The 27,426-nt window shown below is 35.6% G+C and overlaps 1 protein-coding gene across 6 annotated transcripts in view; it reads left to right on the plus strand.

The window, feature by feature from the left end:
• ORC3 (origin recognition complex subunit 3) overlaps positions 1-27,426 on the plus strand; it is a 71,820-nt gene that overhangs the window by 9,623 nt on the left and 34,771 nt on the right. For 4 of the 6 annotated variants that reach the window (XM_053591824.1, XM_053591825.1, XM_053591827.1 and 1 more), the window contains 9 exons: positions 3,642-3,739; positions 4,985-5,129; positions 6,137-6,241; positions 7,493-7,644; positions 8,919-9,052; positions 10,817-10,976; positions 13,045-13,158; positions 19,129-19,262; positions 20,019-20,082. In XM_053591824.1, the coding sequence (XP_053447799.1) occupies positions 3,642-3,739; positions 4,985-5,129; positions 6,137-6,241; positions 7,493-7,644; positions 8,919-9,052; positions 10,817-10,976; positions 13,045-13,158; positions 19,129-19,262; positions 20,019-20,082 (1,106 nt within the window). The remainder of the gene's footprint in view (positions 1-3,641; positions 3,740-4,984; positions 5,130-6,136; positions 6,242-7,492; positions 7,645-8,918; positions 9,053-10,816; positions 10,977-13,044; positions 13,159-19,128; positions 19,263-20,018; positions 20,083-27,426) is intronic. The other 2 variants (XM_053591826.1, XM_053591829.1) reach the window with 2 other exon arrangements.

Raw genomic sequence — 27,426 nt, forward strand, 5'->3', positions numbered from 1 at the left:
AATAGTAAAATACTGGTCTAATATGGGGAGAAAGTATAATTTATGGTAAGAATCCAATTTCTCATTAATAGAGAAATAAATAGTAATCTACTGCTTTATACGATTATAGACTTACTTTTTAAGAAACTGGAAGCTTCCTTAATTCTTTGCCCTCCTTTCCAAAATGAAATGCAAGTGATGGACTTGGAAATAGTAAACAAAGAATAACTACATTACACATCATTTTTAAGTTACTGACTTAAGAACAAATTTTTATTTTGGAGATGGCTAAAGTTATAAGAAATTGTTAAGAGAAAATTCAAGACATGTTCATTATTCATGAAAGACATTATCCATGAGGGACACATGGCATGTAGTGGCATCTGTCATCAGTAATATAACTATAACTAATAGAATTGCTTTTTTTGAGCATTAACTATGTGCCAGACTATTCTAAGCATTTCATATGTGTTAATTTGTTTTATCCCCTTAGCAAACTATAAGGAATGTATTATCTCCATTAAAATATGTGAAGATTTGTAGACCCAGAACTTTCCTAATGTTAAGTGGTAGTAAGTGGTAGAGCTGGGATTTGAACCCAACCTTATTCCAGAGCCCATGGTCTAAGCATTACTTAATAGTGCCTCTCTTAATATGAGGCATGATTTTGCTTATAACTTTTTGTATTTAATTTCAGCCATAATTTATTGAGATTTGCTTATGGGTTTTACTACTGTATTAATAAACGTAACGCAGTAAAACCTCTGTAAGTTGACTTCTCAAGGGATGTAAAAAACTTGTCAACATAAGGAATGAGGCCTGCTGTACTGATTAAGGTATGTGGTGCATGTCCAATCTATGAAAATTATGTCAACTTGAGGTGGTCCGAGTAGGGAGGTGGTCAGCTATGGAGGCTGTACATACTGTATGCATAATTGTATAATCAGAACTAGCTTTACAAGTTCATTAGGAGCCGGGCAGGGTAGCTCACACCTGTAATCCCAGCACTCTAGGAGGCTGAGGCGGGTGGAATGCTTGAGTTCATGAGTTCAAGACCAGCCTGAGCAAAAGCAAGACCCCTGTCTCTACTAAAAAAAAAAAGAAAGAAAGAAAGAAAGAAAAACTGAGGCAAGAGGATTGCTTGAGTCCAAGAGTTGGAGGTTACTGTGCACTATGATGCCATGGCACTCTACCTAGGGCAATAGCTGAGAATCTGTCTCTAAATAAATAAATACATAAATAAAAGTTTATTAGGGTTTTTGCTTTCATTTTTGTGAAGACCGACAGATACTGTTGTTATGTTAAAATCTTTGAGGAATTGACCCTGAAAATAAAACAGATGGAACAGGAATGAGGGAAACATACCCAGATCTTATCACTTGCCTCCACTGGCTTCTATTCTTGAAATAGACTGCCTGAAGAAGCTGAAAGATGTTTTGCATTTTGCCCACCATCCGTCCTGACTGCAAGACACTTGGCACGTGCTTAAGGGAAGACCATTAATGCTCTTCTCTTCAGTATTCTGTGGGTGGTGGCACACCCACAAACAGCTGGGCAGGAACTGGGGAAAGTAGCTGGCAGCAGGCTGGTGCTGGAGATGCTCACACTGGAGCGTAGTGCTGTGAGTGGGAGCCCAGGCAGGAAACCTGACAAAAGCTAGAACTTACACTCAATTCCTCTCAGTGCTTTTTATTTTTTTTAAGCCTACCTAATCTGCAAAGAAGCCATGGTAACAAGTTCAAGTATCCTATTACTACTGTTTTCAAGAGGTTTTTCCTTATGTATTTTGATGCAGCATTATTCAGCACATTACAAAATTCATGTCTTGATTTGCCACTTTAACATTTTATGACAATTTTACTAATTTTCCCTTTCTTTTTTTTTTTAATTTTTTTATTAAATCATAACTGTATACAATGATATGATTATGGGGTCAATTTTACTAATTTTCAATGTAAAATGATATTTTTGTTCTGTTTAAGGCTCTTGTTATTCTCCTTTGTCTCTCACTAATATTGCATTTCTTTATTTTCTTTTGTTTGCATTTTAAAACTACCGTTTTACCACAGGGCAATTTCAATATATTATAAAACTTCAATGAAATTAAAAATTAAACCAGATACAGTGGCTCACTCCTGTCATCCTAGCACTTTGGGAGGCTGAGGCAAGAGGATCGCTTGAGGTCAGGAGTTCAAGACCACCCTCAGCAAGAGTTATTCCCCATCTCTATGAAAAATAGAAAAATTAGCCAGGCGTGGTGGAGCATGCTTACAGTGTCAGCTACTCGGGAGGTTGAGGCAAGAGGATCACTTGAACCTAGGAGTTTGAGGTTATGAGCTAGGCTGATGCCACAGCACTCTAGGCAGGACAACGGAGTTAGACTCTGTTAAAAAAAAAAAAAAATTCAGTACTTTATTTATAAACTCTGGGTAAGCTATGGTGCTGGAGATGCTCACACTGGAGCATAGTGCTGTGCTCCATAAAGTGAAAAAGAATTTCTATTCCAAACTTACCAGTTAACATTAAAACTTGATGGTAGAATACTAGCTGCAGCAATTTAATACCATGAAAGCTTTAACTGCTGCAATAAAATATGTAGAAGTAAACAACAAGAAATATGAAGGAAAGTACAAAACTATGAGGAATTGAAAGTATTAAAGGAATGATGTTTTTGGATGTGAACTTTTAAAGACATTAAGGATGTTATTTCTCCCTAAATCAGTCTACAAATTTGATTTTTATCTGTCATAATACTAGCGAAATTACTACTGAGAAGTGACAAAATTAATTTGAAAGAATGGATTAAAGTTTTTTGAAAAGGAATAACAATGTTTGGTGGCAGTGGGACAAAGACCTGGGCCTATTTAATACTAAACTGTACCACATACAAAGATGGGCATGTGAAGTCAGTGGGAGAAGGATGGGTCACTCAGTAGATGAGTGTTTTTCAGAATGAAGGTTACAATCTATGTGTGAGGAAAGGAAATCAATTTAGTGGGTCATGATAATTGTTTTAAAAAAAAAACCAATTTGTTGTTACACAATAAGGCTGGGTATATTTTTCATGGGCTTTCATTTTTGTTTGTTGCATGTAAGATTATGATGTAAAATATATTTCTTAATGTGGATCATGGTTTAAAATGTTTGAAAATCACAGCAATAAATGGTATTTTGACAAATGGCTAACCAGTTGGAGAAAACATTTAAAAAGAACAAAAATAGGCAGTATAAATGGAAGACTAGACTAAACTGTGTCAGTGGAACAAAAATAGTATAAGGATAGGAGTAGTAAGAATCATTTAACCATGGAAAGTTCAAAGCAAATACTGTATATGAAGCAAAGTATATAAGATCATAGAATACATGTAAGAACAAATGATGAAAAACATTAATATTAAATGTGTATACCAAAAACTATATAAAATAAATGCAAACCACTAAATAAAAACTGTTAGAAATTATTCCTAAAGATACAATTAATATGATAAAAAATACATAAATTCAAAGGCTAATGAATGTTACCCATCCCTAAATACATATATATATTTTTGATACATAAAAAAAATTCAACCCCTTATCACTTATTGTGTAACTTGTGTAACTTTGCTGTAGTTTCTTTTACTATGTAAAAAATAAAGAAACATTTCTTTCTGTGTTTTCAGAAAACTATTTTAATAAAGGGAGAAATGCGTCTGAGGACAGTAAGCTTCGATTTGAAACTTACCAGTTGATATGGCAACAGATGAAATCTGAAACTGAGGTGAATACTTTTTTTGATATATTTCCTATTTCTCTGATACTGTAAATCTCATATTTGTTGCTTCCCATCTTCCTTTCCATCAATTTACAAGAGTGTTGATGAAGTACAGGCAACGCTGGCCATGTATAATCTGTGTATCCTAATAAAACCTCTGGTATTGCAGATATAAACTTTCAGGGACTGGAACCTGTTTATGAAAGCTGCTAAGGCCAGGAGCTTTCGAATGGCGGCTCTCTTGTTTTATCCAGTGAGTTCCACAAGTATGAAGTCAGGCTGTTTCTGAACTCCTTCACTCCCTCATCCTCCTTTCTAGTTACCATGCTCTTTATATTCTAGCTCTGAAAAAATTTTTCCACTGTAGCAATTTGGTAGTTCTAGGACCAACATTTTGAACCAATGACTTGTTTGGCCACACAGTGTTAGGTTTTTTGTTTTTGAATGCCTTTGGGGGGGAGGTGTTCTGCATTTTCCAGTGTGTTACCAATGCCACCAGTTTTTTCTGCTTTGCTTCTGGTGACTTTGCTCGTTCATATGTTCCATGTGATCCTTAAAGGTATTTGAGTTTGTGGTTTCCACTTTAGGCCCTCTTCATTTTGTAACCCAGATTGTCATAACATCCTCCTAATTTGCATCCTTGACTCTGATACAAAACCCTTCAATTTGCCACTAGACTTTATGGCACCACTGGCCAATTCAGAAAAGTCTTGCCCTGTGCCAAGTTACAGGGATTTTCCAGCTCTGCTGCCAGGTTGATGCTTCTTAACCCTGTTCTAATCGTGCCTGTACTTCACATTCCTTCCGTGTTTCTTCCCACAGGATAAAATCCAGACCCTTTATTTATCAACCTCATTTTCTTACCACTTCTTGTGCTTTTGTGCTTAGCTATTATCTGTGGCTCCCCAAGTATTTGGTGCTTTCTTCCTTCCTTGCTTCCTCCACTTAGTCTCTTTAACTTTCCTTCATCTTCTGTCACCTCTTGACATTTGCTAATCCCTTGGTTCAAATGTATCACCTCCTTAGCTTAAGTTAGGTGGTCCTACCCTTTGCCTCCTATATAGTGTATTTTCACTTTGAGTGTTCATGTTTAATTTCTTCCCTCTTTTTGGTTAGAAACTATCTTTCATTCCTAAGGTGGTTAGTAAATGTTAGTTGAGTGAATAAATGAGAGGAATTTTTAAATAGGGGAATCCAAAGCACTAATCACTAGAGATTTAAGGTAAAAACATCTTTTTATTTTCTTTCTAGCGGCTACAAGATGAATTAAATAAAAACCTGTTTGACAATTTAATTGAATTTCTGCGGAAGTCTCATTGTGGAGTCCAGAAGAATTCAAGAGATTTAGGCTGTCAAATAAAACTCAGAGAAATTCCAACTGCTGCTCTTACTCTTGGTGTGTATGTGTGTGTGTTCACACATATATGTGTTTATTTTTTTTAATGTTTTTATTGTTGACAATAGTGGGAAATAACCTGTTCTGATGAGCCTTTTGTCTCTTTTATTTATAGAATTAAGCCGATTATAGTTTGTTTTGCATACTTTCAAAACCAGTAAAAGTTCTTTACATCTTTATAGGTGATCATCTATAAATTAAAAGGAATTGATTCAGCTAGTACTCTTAAACTTTTTGCAGGAGGGGGAATATATTTGTTTTACTCTTCCACAGATATATTTTGAGAATATATGAGATTTGGGTTTAAGTGATAAAGAAACCACATGTGTGTTGCCGGATTTGATTTTATACCTTTTTGGTCATATGTTCAGTGGGCTTACTTTGTGACCTTAATTTTATTTTTCTGTGCTTGGTTTTTCAACCTTAGAAAAGGGTTTATAGATGAATTATATATAAATTGCTTTTAGATTGTAAGTTGTAAATTCGTAGGCATATAATACCTATTATAATAGGTATACCACTATTGTCCTATTTTTACTAAACATGGATTTTCGGGTAATGGGAAAAATTTTCTTTGAAATATTAGCAAATTTCCTTCATTTGTTTTGAAAACAAAGTTAGATTTATTTGAGTTCCAATCATGTTTTTGTTTGGCCTCCCAGAGTGCTAGGATCACAGGTGTGAGCCACTGCTTCTGGCCTCGAATGATTAAATAGCTCTTTATGAATTTGACAAAGCAACGAAATTATTCCTAAGATACTTTCAAGGGTGAACTACACATCCCTAGTAATTTTTTTGAAAGAAGAATTGTGCCAAATGTATTTTCTGACAAATATAATACATACTTCTAAATAGCTATTGTTCATGGATAGGTCTTCATTTATTCAGTATATTTTCTTGATTTTGTGTTTTTAAAATGTTTGTACTCGGTAATATCAATGCCTTTTGTTATCATTACATTGGTATTAATGAAAATGATGACATAATGTTGATGTATTATCCTATAGGTGTAAATGTCACAGATCATGATTTAACATTCAGAAGTCTAACAGAGGCTCTTCAGGATAATGTTACACCATATGTAGTCTCATTGCAAGCTAAAGATTGTCCAGGTAAATATAAATGCCATAATAACCTTAGCGAGATGTTATAGATTTCTTCCATCCATTTCTTTCTCTCTCTTTCCCTCTCAGTTCCTTTATTTTTATGGGTGGGAACAGCAGTGCTACATTTTTAGCAGGGTGAGGTTTAGTGGTTCCTTGAGTAATCTTGATTATTTTAGGACTCTTTGCCTTCTTTTGTTTTCTTTATCCTGGTCCAATTTCTGCCATGTCACTTTCAGTGATAGTAGAAACAGGCATTTTGGAACATGTACTCTTTAATCCAGTGAAATTTTTGATGAGTAAAGATTTAGGAAAGGAAACTGAGAATTGGGGCATGAGAACTCTTAATGTAGCTAAACAGACTATATGAGCTCATGTTTATAGCCGTAAATCACCTTACTGTCCTACTTTGAAAAAGCCAGCATGTAAGAAAAGAGTGCACTTGACAGAGCTAATCTTGAATGAAGCTATCAGATTATAAAGAATATGCACACTAATGTAGTCAGTCGGATTTGGACAGGACTGATACAAGAGTTTTGTGTGTATTATATTTCGTATTCATAAACTGATGGGAATTAAGTATAAGTTCTAAAGGCATCTTTAAAAGTGACTATATGAAAGATTTATAAGCAGTAAAATATTTCATATAATAATTTTTTTGAGGGGATATTGATAACCTTTTGTTGTCCATTGTAATTTAAATGTATATTCCTAAAATAACTTATAGCTTTCATGTTTGCATATTTACTTATATAGCCCTTTCATTATATTAGTAGGTAATTCACAAACTTTGTTCTAGTCTTATTGTGAATTAATGAAATTTAAATATTGAGAAGAGGGTACTAATGACCATTAATAGTTAATATGTTAAAAATTACATTGGTCATAAGTGTAGAAGACCATATGCTGTTCAATTTAATATATTAATAAAGAAGTTTTAGTAGCTTTTAATTTTGTTTTAAGAGGAAATAACCTGGGTGGCGCCTGTGGTTCAGTGGGTAGGGCGCCGGCCCCATATACCGAGGGAGCCGGGTTCGAACCCGGCCCAGGCCAAACTGCAACAAAAACTAGCCGGGTGTTGCGGGCACCTATAGTCCCAACTGCTGGGGAGGCTAAGGCAAGAGAATCACCTAAGCCCAGGAGTTGGAGGTTGCTGTGAGCTGTGATGCTACGGCACTCTATCAAGGGTGATAAAGTGAGACTCTGTCTCTAAAAGAAAAAAGAGAGAGAGAAAATAACCTTTCTTTTTATATTCTGCAGATATGAAACACTTTTTACAAAAGTTGTTCTCACAGTTGGTGGACTGCTTTGCAGTTGTAAAATCCAAAGAGGAGGAAAGTGTTCAGGTCACCCAGAAAAAGACACATTGTTCAATGGATTCACTTTGCAGTTGGTATAAGACTGTTACACAGGTAAAATAAACTGATGATTTTCTCCCAGGATATTGACATACAATTGATGGGGCTTGGAATTATATTAGAGAACTATTTTGTTGTAATAAAATATGGTTATGCAGCTAGGTATTAATTTAATAGTAGCAATTATTTTTTCTAAGGCCACTAGAAATTTAAAGTGTTCTTTTATTACCATGCAGCCTAACTCCTGCTCAGTGTATAGGTGTTTACAAGGACATTTTATTTGTGGGAGAATATCATCAAATAACAAAAACAGAACATTAGGAGTCAGTTCTGTTGCAGATTGTCTGTGACAATGACTATAACTTTAATATGTTATCTCTTATATTCCTCAGTATTTGCTTTTGTGCAAAAGAACCATGCTGTTAGTACCCACTACCCACTGTCAACTTAGTTTTATGAAGAATAATTACGTATTTTATTTTAAACCTAATTTGTTTCGTGTTCGGAGTTCTTAGGCAATCAGTGCTTTGTAAGTAAAGTATATTCAATAAACAGACAAAAGGAAATTTCATTCTACCATGACAATTTCTGGTGAAAATAGGTGACCTAAGTGATTTCATTGGGTAACTGCATCGTAAAACCACAGCCTTAGTTTATGATGCTGTGTAGCCAGGTAGTGTGGGTAAAAATACTATGGTGACATTTTCTTATCAACATTTTTGCTAAAGTCTTCATAAGGGAAGTTTCACTTTGCTTTATAGGGGGACTAAGCTTGGTCTAATACTTACCATAATACCTTGATTTGATCCGTAATTTTGGATTTTCTAGAAATCCAATGCTACTTGCAATTTATGTCAGATATCTTTACAAGATTGAGGTTGAACCAGAGGATATTAAGAGTCCTCCTCAAGCTTGAATTTTCTTAATAGCAGAGCAGTAAGTAGTGCTATTCGTTGTATTTTTTAATTAAAAAATACTAGTTCTTACATTAAAGAAAAGCCAAATATTAGTTTCTACCAAAAGAAAAAACAATTTTGTAGAATATTTTCCCATATTTCTCCTGTCATTTTTCTCAGCATAAAATATAAATATTTCATATGAATTATAGATTTTACCAAACCTGTTTCTTCTTGGTTGTTATTTCCTGTCAGGCACAAAAAGATTCTGCTAGTGAGTATTGTAATGAGTTTCTATTTATTATATGAGAGTAATAAAAGAAACAATGTTACTATGAAATGTAAAGGGAAATATATATCAAAGGTATGGTGATATAGCATTGTTTGGCTGGTAAGGCTTACTTTTAATTCCTTTTCACAATGCCTTAAAAGAAAACAGACCCAGAAATGCCACGCAAAAAGAGGACCACTACTAGCCAATGGCAGTCTCCTCCTGTTGTGCTTGTCTTAAAGGATATGGAAAGCTTCACCACGAGAGTACTCCAGGACTTCATAGTTATCAGCAGGTAGATGATGTATCTCCTAGCTTTTATGCAAAATTCTCTATTGAAAATTTTTATTTTTAACCTAAAAAGTATAATCTTCGTTTTAATACTAACTGTATAGAAATCAAAGTTATATCAAATTCTTTATAACTGAATGTTTAAAGAACTCCTATCAGATTTTGTTGTTGTTGTTGTTGTTGTTTGACTCAAGAATGAGAGTCAAAGACAGATTTAGCCAGTTTTAAATTAATGTGGTAAGGTAGTAGGAAATGTTGTTTGTCTGACCAAAGTTTTTTGTCTCTTATTTCCTCATTACATGGGTAAATTACTCCATGTTAGGATTTTTATCAGGTCTTATTTTCTGATATCTATCTGTCCTCAAGAGCAAATAGCTTTACCCAACAAAAATGTTTTCTAAATAACATTATCTTATGAAAAACTACTGTCATGATTTTTGGGGGCTCTTCTCAATCCTGTAAAACTCAGAATTGAAGTAACCCTATTTTAAATTTGAGTAACATATATTTCCCATGGTATATATATATTTTTCCCCCCCATGGTATATTTTTAAGTTGACTTCTCTGAATGATTATGGCTACCTTTTTTTTTTTTTTTTTTTTTTTTTTTTGAGATAGAGCCTGTCACCCTGGGTAGAGTTCTGTGGCGTCACAGCTCACAGCATCCTGGGCTTAAGCAATTCTTATGCCTCAACCTCCCAAATAGCTGTGACTACAGGCGCCTGCCACAACGCCCAGCTATTTTTTGGTCATTGTTGTTTGGCAGGCCTGGGCTGGATTTGAACCCATAGCTCTGGCGTATGTGGCTGGTGCCTTAGCCACTTGAGCTACCTTTAGTTAAAGCTATATATTGTACATTGCATTATAATTTACTAACATTCTGAAAATTCCTGCTTTAGAGTGTCTTTCCCCCCCATTGACTCTAATAAGAGTTCTGTGTCCTAGGACTTAATATTAGCATTGAACTATTTACCATGCTGGGAAAGTGCACAGTGCATAATACTGACATAAAACCTATACTTTTGGAGCTTAGAGTTGTGATTGCTTTAACTATCAAAAGTAAAGAAGAACTTACAACAGCAAGATAGTCGCATCACTTTACTCCTGTGAAGACAGAACTGCATACAGCTAGAATTCTGAAAAGCATAGCTGACAGACCAAGCAAAGTCATCATACTGCCATGGAGGGCTCTGACCTGCAGGGCTCCTCAAAGAGAAAGTCTTTTGTGTTCACTGATGATGCTAATAGTAGGTCGTCTTCAATATGTCTGAGAATGTGAGGAAGAGATATATAACATTTTTTAATGATATCCATCAAAACTTTTAGTGATTATGAGCAGGTAACATGGTATGTGTTAGGAATGTCTGCTAGTAGAAGTTACCTTGAAAGTTAATGAGCTTCATGTCTCATTAATGAGGAAGAATGTAGGCAGGGCTCTAACTTTGGGCGAGAAGTTACATTTTGGGTGGTTCTAAAACTTGCGTTGGTGTAACTTCAGGTGGAGGCAGTTGGTCTTTCTGGACCTCTATGTTCTTTTTTATAAAATGAGAGGTCCCATCAATAGATTGATTTCAGAGATAGAATGCTAGGAAATAACTTTCTTTGTTACTTTAACATAAGAAAACTGAATGACCTAGAAAATTTTAATATTTGGAATGATACTACTTAGCAGTGTCTTACAAAGTAGTCATTAATATAAACTTCGTTTTATCTTGAAACATGTAATATACTTGCTAAAGAAATCCCACTTTTCTATCTTGAAAACTAGTCAACATCTGCATGAATTTCCACTGATACTCATTTTTGGAATTGCCACATCTCCTATTATCATCCACCGGTTGCTTCCTCATGCAGTATCATCCTTATTATGTATAGAACTGTTCCAATCTTTGTCTTGCAAGGAGCACCTGACTACAGTACTTGATAAGGTAAAAAAAAAGCTTTGCCAGTGAAGTAAAGTGAAAAGAAAACTGCCAGCAGTAGATTGTAAATAGAAAGTTAATCATAAATCTCTACATCTCTCATAGGACTATATGGAATGTATTTCTTCATATAAGTTAATATTTTTATTTAATGATTTTATGGTATTCCGTGGTTTCACAGTGATTTTGTATAACATTGCCTCTTTAGGTAAGTATAAGCTTTATCTAAAAGAATGATCCTATCTACCTATATGCTTATATCTATAAATCTTTGTTCAGTGGAAAATAATAGGTTTTTTAAATAAATTTTACAGAATTTGTAGAGGTTCTAGTAAAAGTATGTTTTGAATCTTAGATTTCATATAAAATGATTTGAAATTTTCAGTGAACTTTCCTGTTATGCTGCTCTTGACAACAAATATTAAAATAAATAGAACTATACTTCTTGAGTATTAACGTTCCTCAAATTGTTACATACTCAGGTCCTGTAAGATGTACTTTATGCTGCTTGTGTAAGGAAAATAATGACAAGCTACCTACTTACTGACTAAGCACTTCCATACTTTCTTTTCTCCAAAAAACGTGATGTTCATCTAGTTTATTGACACTTTGGGGAAAATTTTTTCCAGCTAGTATTTAAATTTGTTTAGTTATAGGAAAACTTAGTTGACCTTCAGCAACTATGCTTCTGTTTAAGAAGCCTCGTATTACTTTTTATTTTCAGTTGTAAAATACCATTACAGGCCTTTGAAAGTTAGCCAAATAATATAAATTCAGCTCTTCTCTCTCTCTGTGTATATATATATATGTTTGTTTGTTTGTTTTGTGGAGACAGAGTCTCATTTTATTGCCCCCAGTAGAGTGCTATGGCTTCATAGCCCACAGTAATCTCAAACTAGGGCTTAAACAATTCTCTGTCACATCCCACTTCTGACACTACTTTTCAGGGCCCAAGATTGGCCAGGTCTTGGGTCCAGCTTAACTAGGTTCCCGATGCGGACCGCTAAGTAACCTTGCTCAAGTTTCTTAGGTGCCTGAGGGCTATCTACTTCATCAGGAGAGAGAGTCTTAGAATAAAGCAGACTTCTTAGAAAGATAGATCTTAGTCTTTAGCAGAGCTTAGTGATCTTCAGGAAAGAGACGCCATGCTGGCGTTCTGCAGGCAGAAGAGGAGACAGAGTCAGAGTAAGCGAGTTCGTGATAGAATGCGCATGCTCCTGACTGCTTTCTCCTCCAGCCTAATACAAGGCTGATCTCGTCCCTCTCAATACCACAGGTATAGATACTGCCAATTCACCACTGCTTTCATCTTGCGAGCTCTCATGTTTGTTAGGAGAGCTAAATCTTTCTCCATGCCCTTTCCACCAAGGTGTTCCATTATTGAGCTATACAGGTATTTCTTATAACTCTCACTCCTCCTAGCCATAGACTATACAGGCTGCTACAATTCTCTTGTCTTGCCTTCTGAGTAGCTGGAGTATAGGCACCCACCCCAACGCCTGGCTGTTTTTAGAGACAGGGTCTCACTCTCACTCAGATTGGTCTTAAACCTTCGAGCTCAGGCAATCCACCTGCCTTGGCCTCCTAGAGTGCTAGGATGACAAGTATAAGCCACCTAGCCCGGCCTATTCTATATTTTTAAATTAGACATCTATTAAAATGTTTCTTATTCAATAGTATAGAATGTGTTAACTTTTCATTAATTTGAATCAGTAAGAATAGAAAAAGAAATCTTATCTGGTAACAAGAATTGCCAAAGCTTGCAGCTTCTTCACTGGCTTCTGGTGGGAGAAAAAGGATTACATACTTGATGTATGGTATTTTTACAATTATGAATTGGATAGAAGATGATGGGCATCTTTGATTCTTAAGATGTAGTATAACTTGCTTCTTTTTGTTGTTATCATATAAATTAACTTAAAATTTTCTTGATACTTGACGTATTAAAAACCAGCTACTATTGCAGCTCTTCATAGTTACTGTGTCTCGGTATCATTCTTTGTCTTATTATTTATGGTTCATGTTTATGTAGAGTGAGACTAACAAGGATTATCTCCCCCTTAATCTCTTTCAGCTACTTCTTACAACTCAGTTTCCTTTTAAAATAAGTGAAAAAGTGTTACAGGTTCTGACCAATATCTTTTTGTATCATGACTTCTCAATTCAAAACTTTATAAAAGGACTTCAGGTAAGAATACACAAATGGGTTTAAAAATTCACATATTGATCCTGTTGTTTTTAAATTTCAGAATATTATAGGGGAAGCAAACTTGTTTGTTTGTTTGTCAGCCTGGGTAGAGTGTTATGGCATCATAGCTCACAGCAACCTCAAACTCCTGGGTTCAAGCAATCCTCCTGCCTCAGCCTCCCAAGTAGCTACAGGCCCCTGCCACAATGGCCCAGCTAGTTTTTCTATTTTTAGTAGAGACAGCATTTCGCTCTTACTCAGGCTGGTCTCTAACTCCTGAGTTCAAGCAGTCCACCTGCTTTGGCTTCCCACAGTGCTGAGCCACAGCAACACAGGCCTGAGCCACCGTGCCTGGCTGGAAACAAAACCTTTTGGTTACATGGATTGATTTGTGCAGTTTGAATTGAAATCATAAGCGTGCCCATCACAAATATGACATGCTTTATACCCATTAGGTGTGAATTTACCTGTCCTCTCTTGTCCCCTTCCACTTGTTGAATTTTACTACCATATGTGCACATGAGTGTTGATCTGTTAGTTCCAATGTAATAGTGACTACACATGGTGTTTGGTTTTCCATTCTTGTTATACTTTACTACATTCATTTAGAAGAATGGTTTCCAGTTTCATCCTTGTTGTATTCACTTTATTTTGGAGACAGAGTCTCACTCTGTTGCCCAGGCTAGAATGCCATGGCATCAACCTAGCTCACAGCAACCTCAAACTTCTGGGTTCAAGCAATCCTCTTACCTTAGCCTCCTGAGTAGCTGAGACTACAAGTGCCCACCACTATGTCTGGCTATCTTTTTTCTAATTTTAGTAGAGATGGGGGTCTTGCTCTTGCTCAGGCTAGTCTTCAACTCCTGAGCTCAAGCAGTCCTCCTGCCTTGGCCTGCTGGAGTGCTCTGATTACAGGCATGAGCCACTGCATCTGGCCAGTTCACCACTTTTTTTTTTTTTTTTGAGACAGTCTCAATTTCTTGCCCCTAGTAGAGTACCTTGGCATCATAGCTCACAGCAACCTTAAACTCTTGGGTTCAAGCTATTCTCTTGCTTCAGCCTCCCAAGTCGCTAGGACTGACTACACATGCCCGCCACAATGCTGGACTATTTTTTAGAGCTGAGTCTTGCTCTTGCTCAGGTTGATCTCAAACTCCTAAACTCAAGCTATCCACCTGCCTCGGCTTCCCAGAGTGCTGGAATTACAGGCATGAGCCACTGCGCCTGGCCCTCACCATTTTTTTTGTGGCTGAGTAGTACTTCATGGTACACACATACAACATTTTATTAATTCAATCATGTATCAATGGGCATTCTGAGTTTATTCTACATCTTTGCAACTATGAATTGTGCTATAGTAAACATTTGAGTACTTGTGTTTTTTTTTTTTTTTTTTGATAAAATGACTTTTTTCCTTTGGGTAAATATCCATTAGTGGGATTACTGGATCAAATGCTGGGTCTCCTTTTAGTTTTTTGAGATATCTCCATACTGTTTCCATAGAAGTTGTACTAGTTTGCTTTCCCACCAGCACTGCATAAAAATGTTCCACACCAGCATCTGTTGTTTTGGGTCTTTTTGATAAATGCTATTCTCACTGGAGTGAGGCTCATTGTGGTTCCCTTCCCAGATGATTAAGAAATGTTGAGGATTTTTTCGTTAAGTTTATTGGCTGATAGTCTTGTCTTCTGTTGAAAAGCTTCTGTTCATGTCTAATGCCCACTTTTTTATGGGGTTGTTTGATTTTTTTCCTTGCTGATTTGTTTGAGTTCTTTGTATATTCCATGTATCAGCTCTTTATCAGATATATAGCACGCAAATATTTTCTCCCATTCTGTAAGTTCTATTCACTGTTGTTTTGTTAGCTGTACAGAAGCTTTTTAATTTAATCAAGTCCCATTTGTTAATTTTTGTTGTTGGCTGTGATGCCTTTGGGGTCTTCTTCATAAATTCATCACCTAGGCTGACATCTATAAGAGTTTTTCTAATATTTCTCTCTAGAATTCTTATAGTTTCGTATCTTAGGTTTAATTTTGTTACATATCATGAATTAATTGTTTAAAGTGATGAGAGGTACAGATCCTGTTTCAGTCTTTTACATGTGGCTATCCAGTTTTCCCAGCACCATTTATTGCAGTGTTTTTCAACCTTTTTTCAATATTTTTCAACTACAGGTACACTTGAACATAGAGTTAAACTTCTGTGGCACACTTAAATTATGTTAATAAAAAAAAGTAAAAAAAAAGAATATGCTTATTGTGCTTTGAACTTTTTTCAGAAATAATTTAATAATGATCTTTGAAAAATTTCACAGCACACCTGAGATCGTCTCATGGCACAATGGTTGAAAATCACTGATTTATTGAATAGGGATTCTTTTCCTCAGTGTATGTTATTGTCTACTTTGTCAAAGATCAGATGGCAGTAGGCGATGGTTTTATGTCTGGGTTCTCTGATCTGATCCATAGGTCTGTGTTCTTTGTTTTGTGCCAATACTATGCCATTTTGGTTCGATAACCTTGTCTTATAGCTTGAAGCCTAGTAAAGTGTTGTCTTCTGATTTCTTTTTATTGCTTAAGGTTACTTTGTCTATTGGGATCTTTTCTGATTCTATATAAAATATACAACTATTTGTCCTAGATCTGGGGAAAATGGTATTGGTATTATTTATTTATTTATTTGCAGTTTTTGGCCAGGGCTGGGTTTGAACCCATCACCTCCAGCATATGGGGCCGGCACCCTACCCCTTTGAGCTATAGGCACCACCCATGGTATTGGTATTTTAATGGCAATTGCATTTAACCTGTAGATCACTTTGGTTATTATAGACATTTTGACCATGTTGCTTTCTGTGGATCAGTGAGCATGATGGTTTTCCATTTGCTTACGTCCTCTGCAGTTTTCTTCCTCAGGGTTTTGTAGTTCTTTCTTTGAGGTCTATTACCTCCTCAGTTAAGTATTTCACCTCCTCAGTTAAGTAATTCCTATGTGTTTTCTTTGTTTTTATTGTGAAATGTATTGCATCTTTGACTTGATTCTCAGCTTGACTGTTTTTGATGTATATAATGCTACAGGTTTGTGTACATTGATTTTGTAACCTGAAACTTTGCTGAATTTATCAATTCCAGGAGTCTCTTGGCAGAAACTTTGAGGTTTTCTAGGTATAAAATTGTATTATCAGCAAAAAGTGATGGTAGTTCAGCCTCGGTCCCCATTCGTATATCCTTTTTTTCCTTCCCTTGTCTGTGCTCTGGCTAGGATTTCCAGCACTATTTTGAATAGAAGTGGTGATAGTGGTTGTCTCGTTCCAGTTCTAAGTGGGAATGCTTTCAGTTCTTCCTCATTAAGTATGATGTTGGCTGTGAATTTGTCACCTATGGCTTTAATACTTTTGAGGTAAGTCCCATCTGTGCCTAGTAAGCTTTCTTATCATAGATAGGTGCTGAATTTTGTTAGTTGCGCCACCTGTGGCTCAAAGGAGTAGGGCACCAGCCCCATATTCTGGAGATGGTGGGTTCAAACCCAGCCCCGGGGAAAAACTGCAAAAAAAAAAAAAAAAAAAAATACATATATATATATATGTATATATATGTGTGTGTGTGTGTGTGTGTGTGTGTGTGTATATATGTCCTTCTCTAAAAAGGTGCTAAATTTTGTTAAATGCTTTTTCTCCATCTAATGAGAGGATCTTATGGTCTTTGTTTTTCCTTCTCTTTATGTGGTGAGTTATGTTTATAGATTTACATATATTGAAGCATCCTTGCATCCCTGGGATGAAGCCTACTTGGTCACAGGGGGTTATCATTTTGATGTACAGCTGAGTTCAGTTTGCTAGGAGTTTATTGAGAACTTTTGGATCTATATTCATAGGGGATATTGGTCTGTACTTGTCTTTTTTTCTTGTGTTTTTTTTTCCTGGCTTTGGTTTTAAGGTGATAATTGTTTTCATAAATTGATTTGGAGGGGATTCCTTCCTTCTTGATGGAATAATTTCTGAAGTATAGGTACCAGTTCTTTTAGGTCTGGGTGTGAAATCATCTGTTCCGGGACTTTTTTGTTGGAAGATTTTTATTGCTTCTTCAATTTTGGTACATGTTCAACAAAGCTATTTTGTCCCGAATGAGCCTAGGGAGGGTGTGTGTTTTTAAGAATTTGTCCATTTCCCCCATGTTTTCAAGTTCGTGTGCATAGATTTTTTTATAGTATTTGGAGATAATATTTTGTATTTCTGTGGTATCAGTTTTCATTTCTGATTGAGTTTATTAGAATCCTTTTATTCTTTTTAATCTAGTGATAGGCCCCAATCTTTTCAGAAAACTTTTTTTTTGTTTTTCCTGTTAATCTTCTGTATAATTCTTTTGTTATTTATTTCATTTTGTTCTGCTCTTTATTTCATTTCTCCTGCTGGGTTTTCTCTTCCTTTTCCAGTTCCTCAGACAATTCATTAGATTGCTGATTTGTGATCTTTCTGTGTTTTGGATATAGGCATTTAAGATAATGAATTTTCCTACAGATTTTATTGACTTATGTCCTCTTTATCATTTAGTTCAAAGAATCTTTTGATTTCTATCTTAATTTCCTCCTTGACCTGACTTGTTCAGGAGTTGGGTTTTTAGTCTCCATGACTTTGTGTAGAGATGAGTATTTTTGTTGGACTTGATTTCACCAGCAGAAAATATTTTTAAGTCCTGATTTCCAGGAGGTGCAACAGGGCCATATCATTCTGTATATGTTTAATGAAGCTTTGCCTCATTAGGTATGTTACCCAACTTGTTTATCCGTATTTGAATAAAATTATTAAGTGACACTGAGTTCTTATCCTATTTCTAGTTCTACTATAACTCAGGTGACTTACTTCCAATCCTCTTTTCCAGCAAGTTCCTTATCCTGTTTGGTTTTTCTTTTTCTTGTGTCTAAAAAGTAGCATTAACACTAGAATAATAAATATTATCACTTTCATATAATTGGAAATGATAATTAAGAAATGAAATTATGCTAATATGTGGAAAAATAATGTAGCATTTGGCATGAACAGTTGCTTTCTGCTTTGTACTTGTTCCTAAGTCAGGCTGGCCTTTTGCCTTATAGCCGCCTTACAGAATGAACTAATTTGGAGGATTTCCTCTAGTGCAGCAGTTCTCAATCTGTGGGTCATGACCCCTTTGTAACAATGAAAATACATCACGGCATTAGGAAGGTTGAGAACCACTGCTAGTGTCAGATATCTGATCTTCAGCTTTATAGTCTCAAAAATTCATTATCAGTTCAGCCAGAAGGAATCAAGTTCAGGATTGCTAACGCATGCCAACCAAATACCCACCTAGTATCTGTTCTAGTATGCTAATTTATTAATTTGTGGTGGGGAATGCTATTTTGCAGTGACCAGAATGTGTTTTTTCCACAATGTAAAGAACCATCTTTCTGGCATTAGGGTATCTGAAAAAACAAACTGGTCACGCTGAAGGTTGCTTAGAATCAGAATAATAAACATTTGATAGTCTCACCAGTTCTGTATTATAAGTCATGTTAGACTCTGGGAGATACCATCCTCACTTCTGCCATGCAAACCACAGCATTCTATTGGTTGTAACAGACTAGTTTTTACACTGATTTTAGATTGGTATTGTGTTATGAGTTATTGGGGCACTTTAGGTCACACCTCATTCCCATCCCCACCACATTTACAATATTGTGAATTGCTTCTGAAGATCTATCTGTTTATATTACTTTCTTTTAGTTTATATCTCAGAGATTGCCATTTCTTGACCTGTCCACAAATTTTGAGCCTTAAAATATTAGAGTTATATCTCCATTTATGTTATTTGCTATTATTGTTATATTATTAAGTATATGTATTAGTGCCATAAATAACTTCTCTCCTAAAACAAAACCTTAAAATTGAATAGACATAAAGCAAAAGATTTGCTGCCAAAATATAGAAAATATATTTAATCTTCACATTTCTTTCAGCTTTCTCTGTTAGAACATTTCTATTCCCAGCCCCTAAGTGTCCTATGCTGTAATCTCCCAGAAGCCAAAAGAAGAATAACTTTTTTATCAATTAATCAATGTGAAAACATCCGACGTCTTCCATCATTTAGGAGGTAATAAAAGAAGTACATGTATAACACACCTTTTACTAGAGTTTGGGATGAAATAAGGGATCTCAGATTCATTTTCTTTCTTTCTTTCTTTTTTTTTTTGAGACACAGTCTCAATCAGTCGCCCTTGGTAGACTGCTGTGGTATCATAGTTCATAGCAACCTCAAACTATTGGGCTCAAATGATCCTTTTACTTCAGCCTCCTGGATAGCTAGAACTACAGGCACCCACCACAACACACAGCTATTTTGAGAGAGGGACTTTGCTTTTGCTCAAACTCCTGAGCTCAAACAATCCACTCACCTCAGCCTCCCAGAGTGCTGTGATTACAGGCGTGAGCCACCATGCTCAGCCAGATTCATTTATTTCTACAGTGGGAAAAGGAATAATAACCTTTTTATTGTGCTGTTTTGTTTTTAATTGAGATTTTCCTTGTTGAATTTTACAATTTAGCCAAAAGAAAAAAAATATATTTTTTTTACAAAGGGACATAATTTGCAAGTTCTCCAGAGTTACTTTTTAGAAATAACATTTTTTATTTATGGGGTTTATGGCTTTTGTTTATGATTAGAATTGGACTTGCAGACTATGAAGTATAGCTGATTTAAGGAGTTAGAAATTGCCATTATACTGTGACTGTCATCTTGAATTTATGAGAAGAAATGAAAATTTCTAGGTAGTTCTTTTTCCCAGTATGCTATTTAAATATGTTTAATGCTTAATTTTATCTTTTTGTGTATGGGATGGTAAAATTTTAGGTATGTGGACAATCAAGCTTCAGAAAAGCAAGTTGCACTATTGACCAATGAGAGATTTTTGAAGGTAAGAGTGTGGATGTGTTTATTTCAGTTTCGTTCTCTTATATTTTCCTTCATGTAAAAGAATATGTATGTAATTGAGTTTTTTTGTTTTGAGGGTTTTTTTTGTTTTTTTTTTTTTGAGATAAGAGTCTCACTCTGTCACCTGGGTAGAGTGCCATGGCCTCAGCCTACTTCTCAAAAAGCTCTAACTCCTGGGCTCAAGCGATCCTCTTGCTTCAGCTTTCTGAGTAGTTGGGATGACAGGTATCCACCACCACAGTGGGCAAATTTTTCTATTTTTAGTAGAGGCGGGGGCTTGCTCTTGCCCAGGCTAGTCTCAAACTGGGATTACAGGTGTAAGCCACTTTGCCTTTTATCAAATTAATTTATAAAACATCTATTTTAACACAGATATAAATAAAAGTTAATACATCTTAGCATTTGGGTCTTGAGAGTCAATTAAGAGTGAATATTAAAGATGACACAAAACTTCATCTCTAAAATATGAGACTTTTTTAAAATCAAGAATAATTATTAACTAGAATACCTAGTTTCTCTTGTGGTCTGCTTTAACAGCACTCTTTCTGGTCAAAGTGTCGTGGCTCATTCTGGGAGGCTGAGGCTGGATGATTGTTTGAAGGAATTTAAGACAAATATGAACAACATAATGATACCTTGCCTCTACCAAAAATAGAAAAATGAGCTGGGCATTATGGCACCTGACTGTAGTCCCATCTGCTCAGGAGCCTGAAGCAGGAGGATCACTTGAGACCTCAAGTGAATTGGAGGCTACATGAGCTATGATGATACCACAGCACTCTATCCCTGAGAGTAGAATGAGACCCTTCTCAAAAAAAGCACTTTTAGATCTTCTATGGGATCTCTTTCCACATAGCAACTTTGGCATCTATAGGCAATCTCATTTTAATGTTCTTATAAAGGCTGTCATAACTAAAAACCATGTAGAAGTCAGGAAGCTTAGCTGTTGACTGCTAAGTGAGTATTGAATAGATTTGAAGAAAGATCATTATACACTGATGGTAGAATGCCAGGAAAGGTAATGAGCTCAGAGGTTTAGTCAGCTGTATGACAGAGAATAGCAAAAGAAGGAAGTTTTTTTTTTTCTCTTGAATAAATACTTGAACATGGTACGTAAACCATTTTTTTTCTTTTTTTCCCCCATTCTTTTTATGGTACATAATTTAAAAGGCAAAGATGATATATAGTGAAAAGGCTTCCTTTCACCTCTGCTCTCTTCCCACTTCTCTCCCTGTACACAGCCGGTATTCCTAGTTTCTTGTGTGTCATTCTGGAGATAGTCTCCACATGTAAGTGATGATATGTGTTCTGGGCATTCCCCCTTCTTACAGGCAGTAAATATATTACACATACGTCCTGCACCTTGTTTTGTTTTGTACTTAATCTCAGAACTCAATTGGAGAGTATCATATATGTACCTTTTTATTTTTTAAATAAGCCCCTTAAACTGATAGACGTGGCAAGAATAATTTTCTTACTCCTCATGCCTGTTTTAGGGAAAAGTTATTAGGAAATTGTGATAAAATTAAGATGACATTGAAGATAAGCCCTCGTGTTAATTATACATGTTGCTTATACATGCTGTTTTCAAATTTTGAATAAAATTTGTTAGATCCTATACCCACAAGTATGTACAATTATCATAGTCAATTTAAAGAATTAAAAAATATGTGAGATTCTAGAGGGCATATGTTCTATGCAGCTTTAAACTAATTTACCTCCATTGTAAATTCTAAAAAAATATTGAGAATGATTTTTATTAAACATTATTTCTAATGCAGAATCCACACTGGGCCATAATACAAGATCACTTGTAGATTGGGTCCAGGAATCATTGCAATCTCTGTAACTATTTTAGAACTGTACAGTATAGGAGGTTCTCAGACCTCAGTGCTGATTACTTTGCTAAAGGGGAAATTTAAGAACCCGTGGGAAAGAATGTGTACATATTTATTGAGTCTTTTAAGACTGGCTAAATTAGCTTTGTGCTGAGTCAGATAGTGCCAAGTGCATTTCCTGCTAGAGCTAGACCTTTCTGTGAAAGTGTATTTTTAGAAGCCAGGAATAGATTATTTAAGAGTTTTTTTAACCATTGAAATGACAAAGAGTGAGATGTCTAGGGTAGTGTGTTATTGAAATAATCTGACATTTATCTCTGCTTTTTTGGTGACATTTTATGTAGTTTCTAAGCATTTACTTATACTACACTTGTTCCTGTTGGACTGTCAGCCCTGATGTTATCATCTTTTTGTTAATTATTATTAAATCATAGTTGTGTACATTAATGCGATCATGGGGCACTATACACTGGTTTTATATACCATTTGACATATTTTCATCACACTGGTTAACCTAGCCTTCCTGGCATTTTCTTAGTTATTGTGTTATTGTGTTAAGACATTTATATTCGACACTGATGTTATCATCTTTGCCTTATTCACTTTAGTCTTGCATATTTTGTCATTTAATGGCTTTTTTTTTGAGACTTAACACAATGAAAAATATGAAAGAGCAAAAAGTTTGTACCCTTGTCTTGAAAAAGTTGTCTGTATGCTACCTGCTAAGTTCAAAGGACAGAAGATGTCTGTGGAAAAGTTTTTATGTTTTATTCTCATTATAATGTTTTCCTATTTTTTAATGTTATTAGAACATATTATTTTTCTGTTGGGTTCTAATAGGCCAAAGAGAGTAATCTAGCAATAAAAGGCATATGTAAGCATGCTTTCCCAAGGATTCTTTGTAAGTTTTCTTTCAGTGAATGGAAAGTGTTTCACAAACACTTTTCTGAGCTAACATTTATAATATCTTTCTCCATGGGGCAGTAGTATGCCAAATAGAGAAATCAGCAATGATAGAAGTTAACAGTAAGTATAAAGATGTTTTCTTTTTCTTTCCTTCCTTTTTTTTTTTTTAATTAAAATCTTTTTTAGAGACAGGACCTCTCCATTCTGCCCAGGCTAGAGTATGGTGGCTCATTCATAGCTCACCGTAACCTTGAATTTCTAGGCTCAAGTAATCTTCCTGCCTCAGCCTCCTAAGTAACTGGGACTATAGGTGCAGACTAACAAGCCCAGCTAATTTTTTTTTTTTTTTTTTTTTTACTGTTGATGGAGTTGGGGTCTCGCTATGTTGCTCAGGCTGGTTTCAAACTCCTGGTCTCAAGCTATCATCCTGCCATAACCTCCCAAGTGCTGGTGTTACAGGTGTGAGCCACTGCACCTGGAGCTTTCTTTAAGATGTGTAATAAACTGTTTTCTTGCAATGAATGGAAGAGTTGACAGAGAAAACAGGGTTATAAGTAAACCCTGAGAATATGTTATTAGAGCATGTTTCTTTCTCCATTGGGCCTTAATAGGGCAAGTAGAGAAATTCAGTAACAAAAGGCAAATGTAAGCATGCTTTCTGTAAGATGCATCAGAAACTGTTTACTCTCTCTTTTCTTTTTCTTTTTTAAAATTTCATTGTATTTAGTGGGTACAGGTGCAGTTTTGTTACATTAGGCTGTATTGTTTAACAGTGAGGTCTGAGCTTTTAGGATATGCATCACCTGGATAATATACATTGTAACCAGTAGATAAATTTTTCTTCCATCATCCCCCCACGCCCGCCCATTCCACCCTAGCATATTTGGAGTCTCTAGCACCCTCAGCATGACCATGCATACCCATAGTTTTGCTCTGACATATAAGAGAGTTACTTCACTTAGGATAATGGCCTCTAGTTATATTTTGGTTGCTGAAGAAGACATTATTTTGTTCTTTTTTACGGCTGAGTAAAGTGTTTCATGGTATATGTGTACACTGCATTTTCTTTATTCACTCATCAGTTACTGAACACTTAGGTTGATGCCATATCTTTACTATTGTGAATTGTTCTATTAAATGTACAAGTGCAGGTATCTTTCTGATGTAATGACTTATTTTCATTTGGGTAGATAGCCAGTAGTGGGATTGCTGGATCAAATAGTAGATCTGTTTTGATAGTTCTCTGAGAGATCTTCGTGCTGTTCCCATAAGGTTGTGCTAATTTACATCTCCATGAAAATCATGTAAATGTTCCCTTTTCACTGCAGCTTCGTGAACATCTATTTGTGTTTTTACTTTTTAATTATGGCTATTCTACTAGAGTAAGGTGGTATCTCTTTATGGTTTTAATTTGCATTTCTCTGATGATTAGTGATGTTGAGCAGTTTTCCATATGTTTTTTGGTCATTCAAGTGTCTTCTTTTGAAAAAATTTTGAGGTCTTTTGCCCACTTTTAATGGTTCTTTTTTCTTGCTAAGTTGTTTGAGCACCTCATAGATTCTGGATATTAGTGCTTTGTCAGATGAATGTTTATGAATATTTTCCCCATTCTCTTGGTTCTGTTTAGTCTGTTGATTATTTAAAATTCTTTTGCTCTGCAGATTTTTTAATTAAGTCCCATTTGTTCATTTTTGGTTTTGTTGTCATTTCCTGTTTGGGTCTTAGTAATAATATTTTTGCCTGAGCCAATGTTTGTCATAATCTTTTTGCCTGAGCCATTGTGCAAAAGATTTTTCTTGGGTTTTCCTCTAGAGTTTTTAGGGATTCAGGTCTTACATTTATGTCTTAAATCCATCTTGAGTTAATTTTTGTATATAGTGAGAAATAGGATCCAGTTTCATTTTTCTGCATATGGCCATACAATTTTCCAGCACTATTTATTGGAAGCCAGGTCATGTGATACCTGCTTTTGTTCTTTTTGCTTAGGATTGGTTTGGCTACACGGTGTCACTTTTGAATCCATGTAAATTTTAGGATTTTTTCTCTAGTTCTATGGAAAATGACATTGGTATTTTGGTAGGAATTTCATTGAATCTGTAGGTTATTTTGACAGTATGGTCATTTTAACAATATTGATTCTTTCAGTCCATGAGCGGGGGATGTTTTTCTGTTTGTGGCAACTATGATTTCTTTCGTCAGTGTTTTGTAGTTCTCTTCGGGGAGATCTTTCACCTCCTTGACAAAATATATTCCTAGGTATTTTAAATTTTTTGCAGATATTGTAAATGGGATCGAGTTCTTGGTTTGGTTCCCAGCTTGGTCAGCTGACAACCATGTACATTTGCAGAAGACATCATTAGGAACTTCAAACTAAGGAGTGGGTGGCACCTGTGGCTCAAAGGAGTAAGGCACCAGCCCCAAATACCGGAGGTGTCAGGTTCAAACCCAAACCCAGCCCTGGCCAAAAAACAAACAAACAAAAAAACCCTGCAAACTAAGGAGGGCCATTAGAAGGCCATGTACAATTGATGAAATATTAAAAATCTTTGTGCTTCATAGAGAACTTGGGTTCAATATCTTGCAGGTGGCATTTGAAGTTGTATTATTCTGACTTGTTAATGTTTCATGTCTCCATACCTATTTGCCTGACTAGTTTTTAAATCCATTGAAATTAGGGAGGTAACCTGATTTAGTGCCCTCATTTCACTAATGAAAAACTATAGCCACAAGAAAGGCAGCAAAATATCTGAGGTCACAGAGTAAGTTAGTAGTAGAGCAAGGACCTCTTTTTATCATTTAGTATGGTTATTATGGTGCATGAACAAAAAGCACAAAATTAGTTAATAAATTTGGTGGAGACTTTTCCTGTCACATTTGTCCCTACCTCTTTTTGGGTTTTTTTATTTTTTTTAACCTAAGGGAGGGAGAAAATATCTTAGAAAAAAATAATAAGAGGAAAAGAGAAGGACAAAGGGAAAAACTGTGATCAAGTCAGCTAGGCATGTAAGTAAGGAATTAATAATTTAAATCTAAGCCCTTCATAAAGTGCATCTTCTGATCTAAACTACTGGAATATGGTGGGAAAAGGAGGCAGATGGAAGACCAGCACTCATGCCACGTAAGAGCCAGGAGAGAGCTGTGATTTATCCATGCAAAAAGTCAATCTGGAAAATACTGCTAGCCAAATGTTTTCTCTAATGAGAAGAATAAGGCTTAGTTATAGTAGGATGATAAATGAGAAAATGCTGTGTTCTCAGGCAGCTGCTGTCTCTTAATGTTAAAATTCGATATAGTCTTTTTAATCAGCTTTTAATGATATTGATAGAAAAAAGTGATAAATACTTTGGAAATTAAAGGAGAAATAAATGCAAAAGAAAAGAAGTACACAAATGAATGAAGACCAGATGTAATTCTTCCTATTAATGACATATGTAATTCTTCCTATTTTTTCTTATGTGTAGTGAAACCTCCGAAGTTGACCACCTCCTTAAGATGACCTAATTTTTGGGTGGCGCCTGTGGCTCAGTGAGCAGGGCGCCGGCCCCATATACCGAGGGTGGCGGGTTCAAACCCCGCCCCGGCCAAACTGCAACAAAAAAATAGCCCGGCGTTGTGGCAGGCGCCTGTAGTCCCAGCTACTCAGGAGGCTAAGGCAGGAGAATCGCCTAAGCCCAGGAGTTGGAGGTTGCTGTGAGCTGTGTGACGCCACGGCACTCTACCGACTGCAATAAAGTGAAACTCTGTCTCTACAAAAAAAAAAAGACCTAATTTTCATAGACCAGACATGCACCACATGTATGTATCAGTACAGTATACCCTAGTTCCTTATGTTGACCACCTCTGTATGTTGACCAGTTTATTATAGTCCCTTGGGTGGTCAGCTTAACAAAGGTTCTACTGTATTTCAGTTTTATATACATATTGGCTTCTCCTCCAAAGAAAGCCACTTGCTCAGTGATGATAAGGGCCCTGTCATATAAGTAAACAATAATATATGAATGATTTTTGAATAAATACAAGACTAGATTGATGAGGTTGGAGGAGACTGATTTAAGAGGGTAGGTATATGGCACATTGAGTGGCAGCTCGTGGCATAATATAAATGAGTTTTCTTAGATCCGTGTCTTTCTAAAAACTATCATAGCCAACATTTACAAATCAAGAAATTTTACATTATGAGTTCAGATTTTGGTCTTCTTTTGAAAAATTAGTAAATTTAGGCCACATTTAGCAAGACGACAAAAAATGTTTACTCTTATTTCAAAGTGAGTTCTGGTCTTCATTCATTTGTGTACTTCTTCATTCAACCAGTATTTTTTTTTTTTTTTGAGCCTCGTATGTGCCAGCTATTAATGTAGGTGCTAAGAATACAAGAATGAACAAAACAGATAAAACTGCTTTCACAGAGCTTACATTCTATTAGATCACTGTTTTTCGACCTCTTTTGTCTCACAGCACACGTGAACCTACACTTAAACTTCTGCAGCACACTTAAATTAAGTTGACCAAAAAGAGTGAAAAAAGAATGTACTTACTGTGCTTTGAACTTAGTTCAAAAATAATTTAATGATGTTAAAAATCTT

Source organism: Nycticebus coucang, chromosome 5 (genome assembly GCF_027406575.1).
Source record: "Nycticebus coucang isolate mNycCou1 chromosome 5, mNycCou1.pri, whole genome shotgun sequence".
Taxonomy (NCBI): Eukaryota; Metazoa; Chordata; class Mammalia; order Primates; family Lorisidae; genus Nycticebus; species Nycticebus coucang.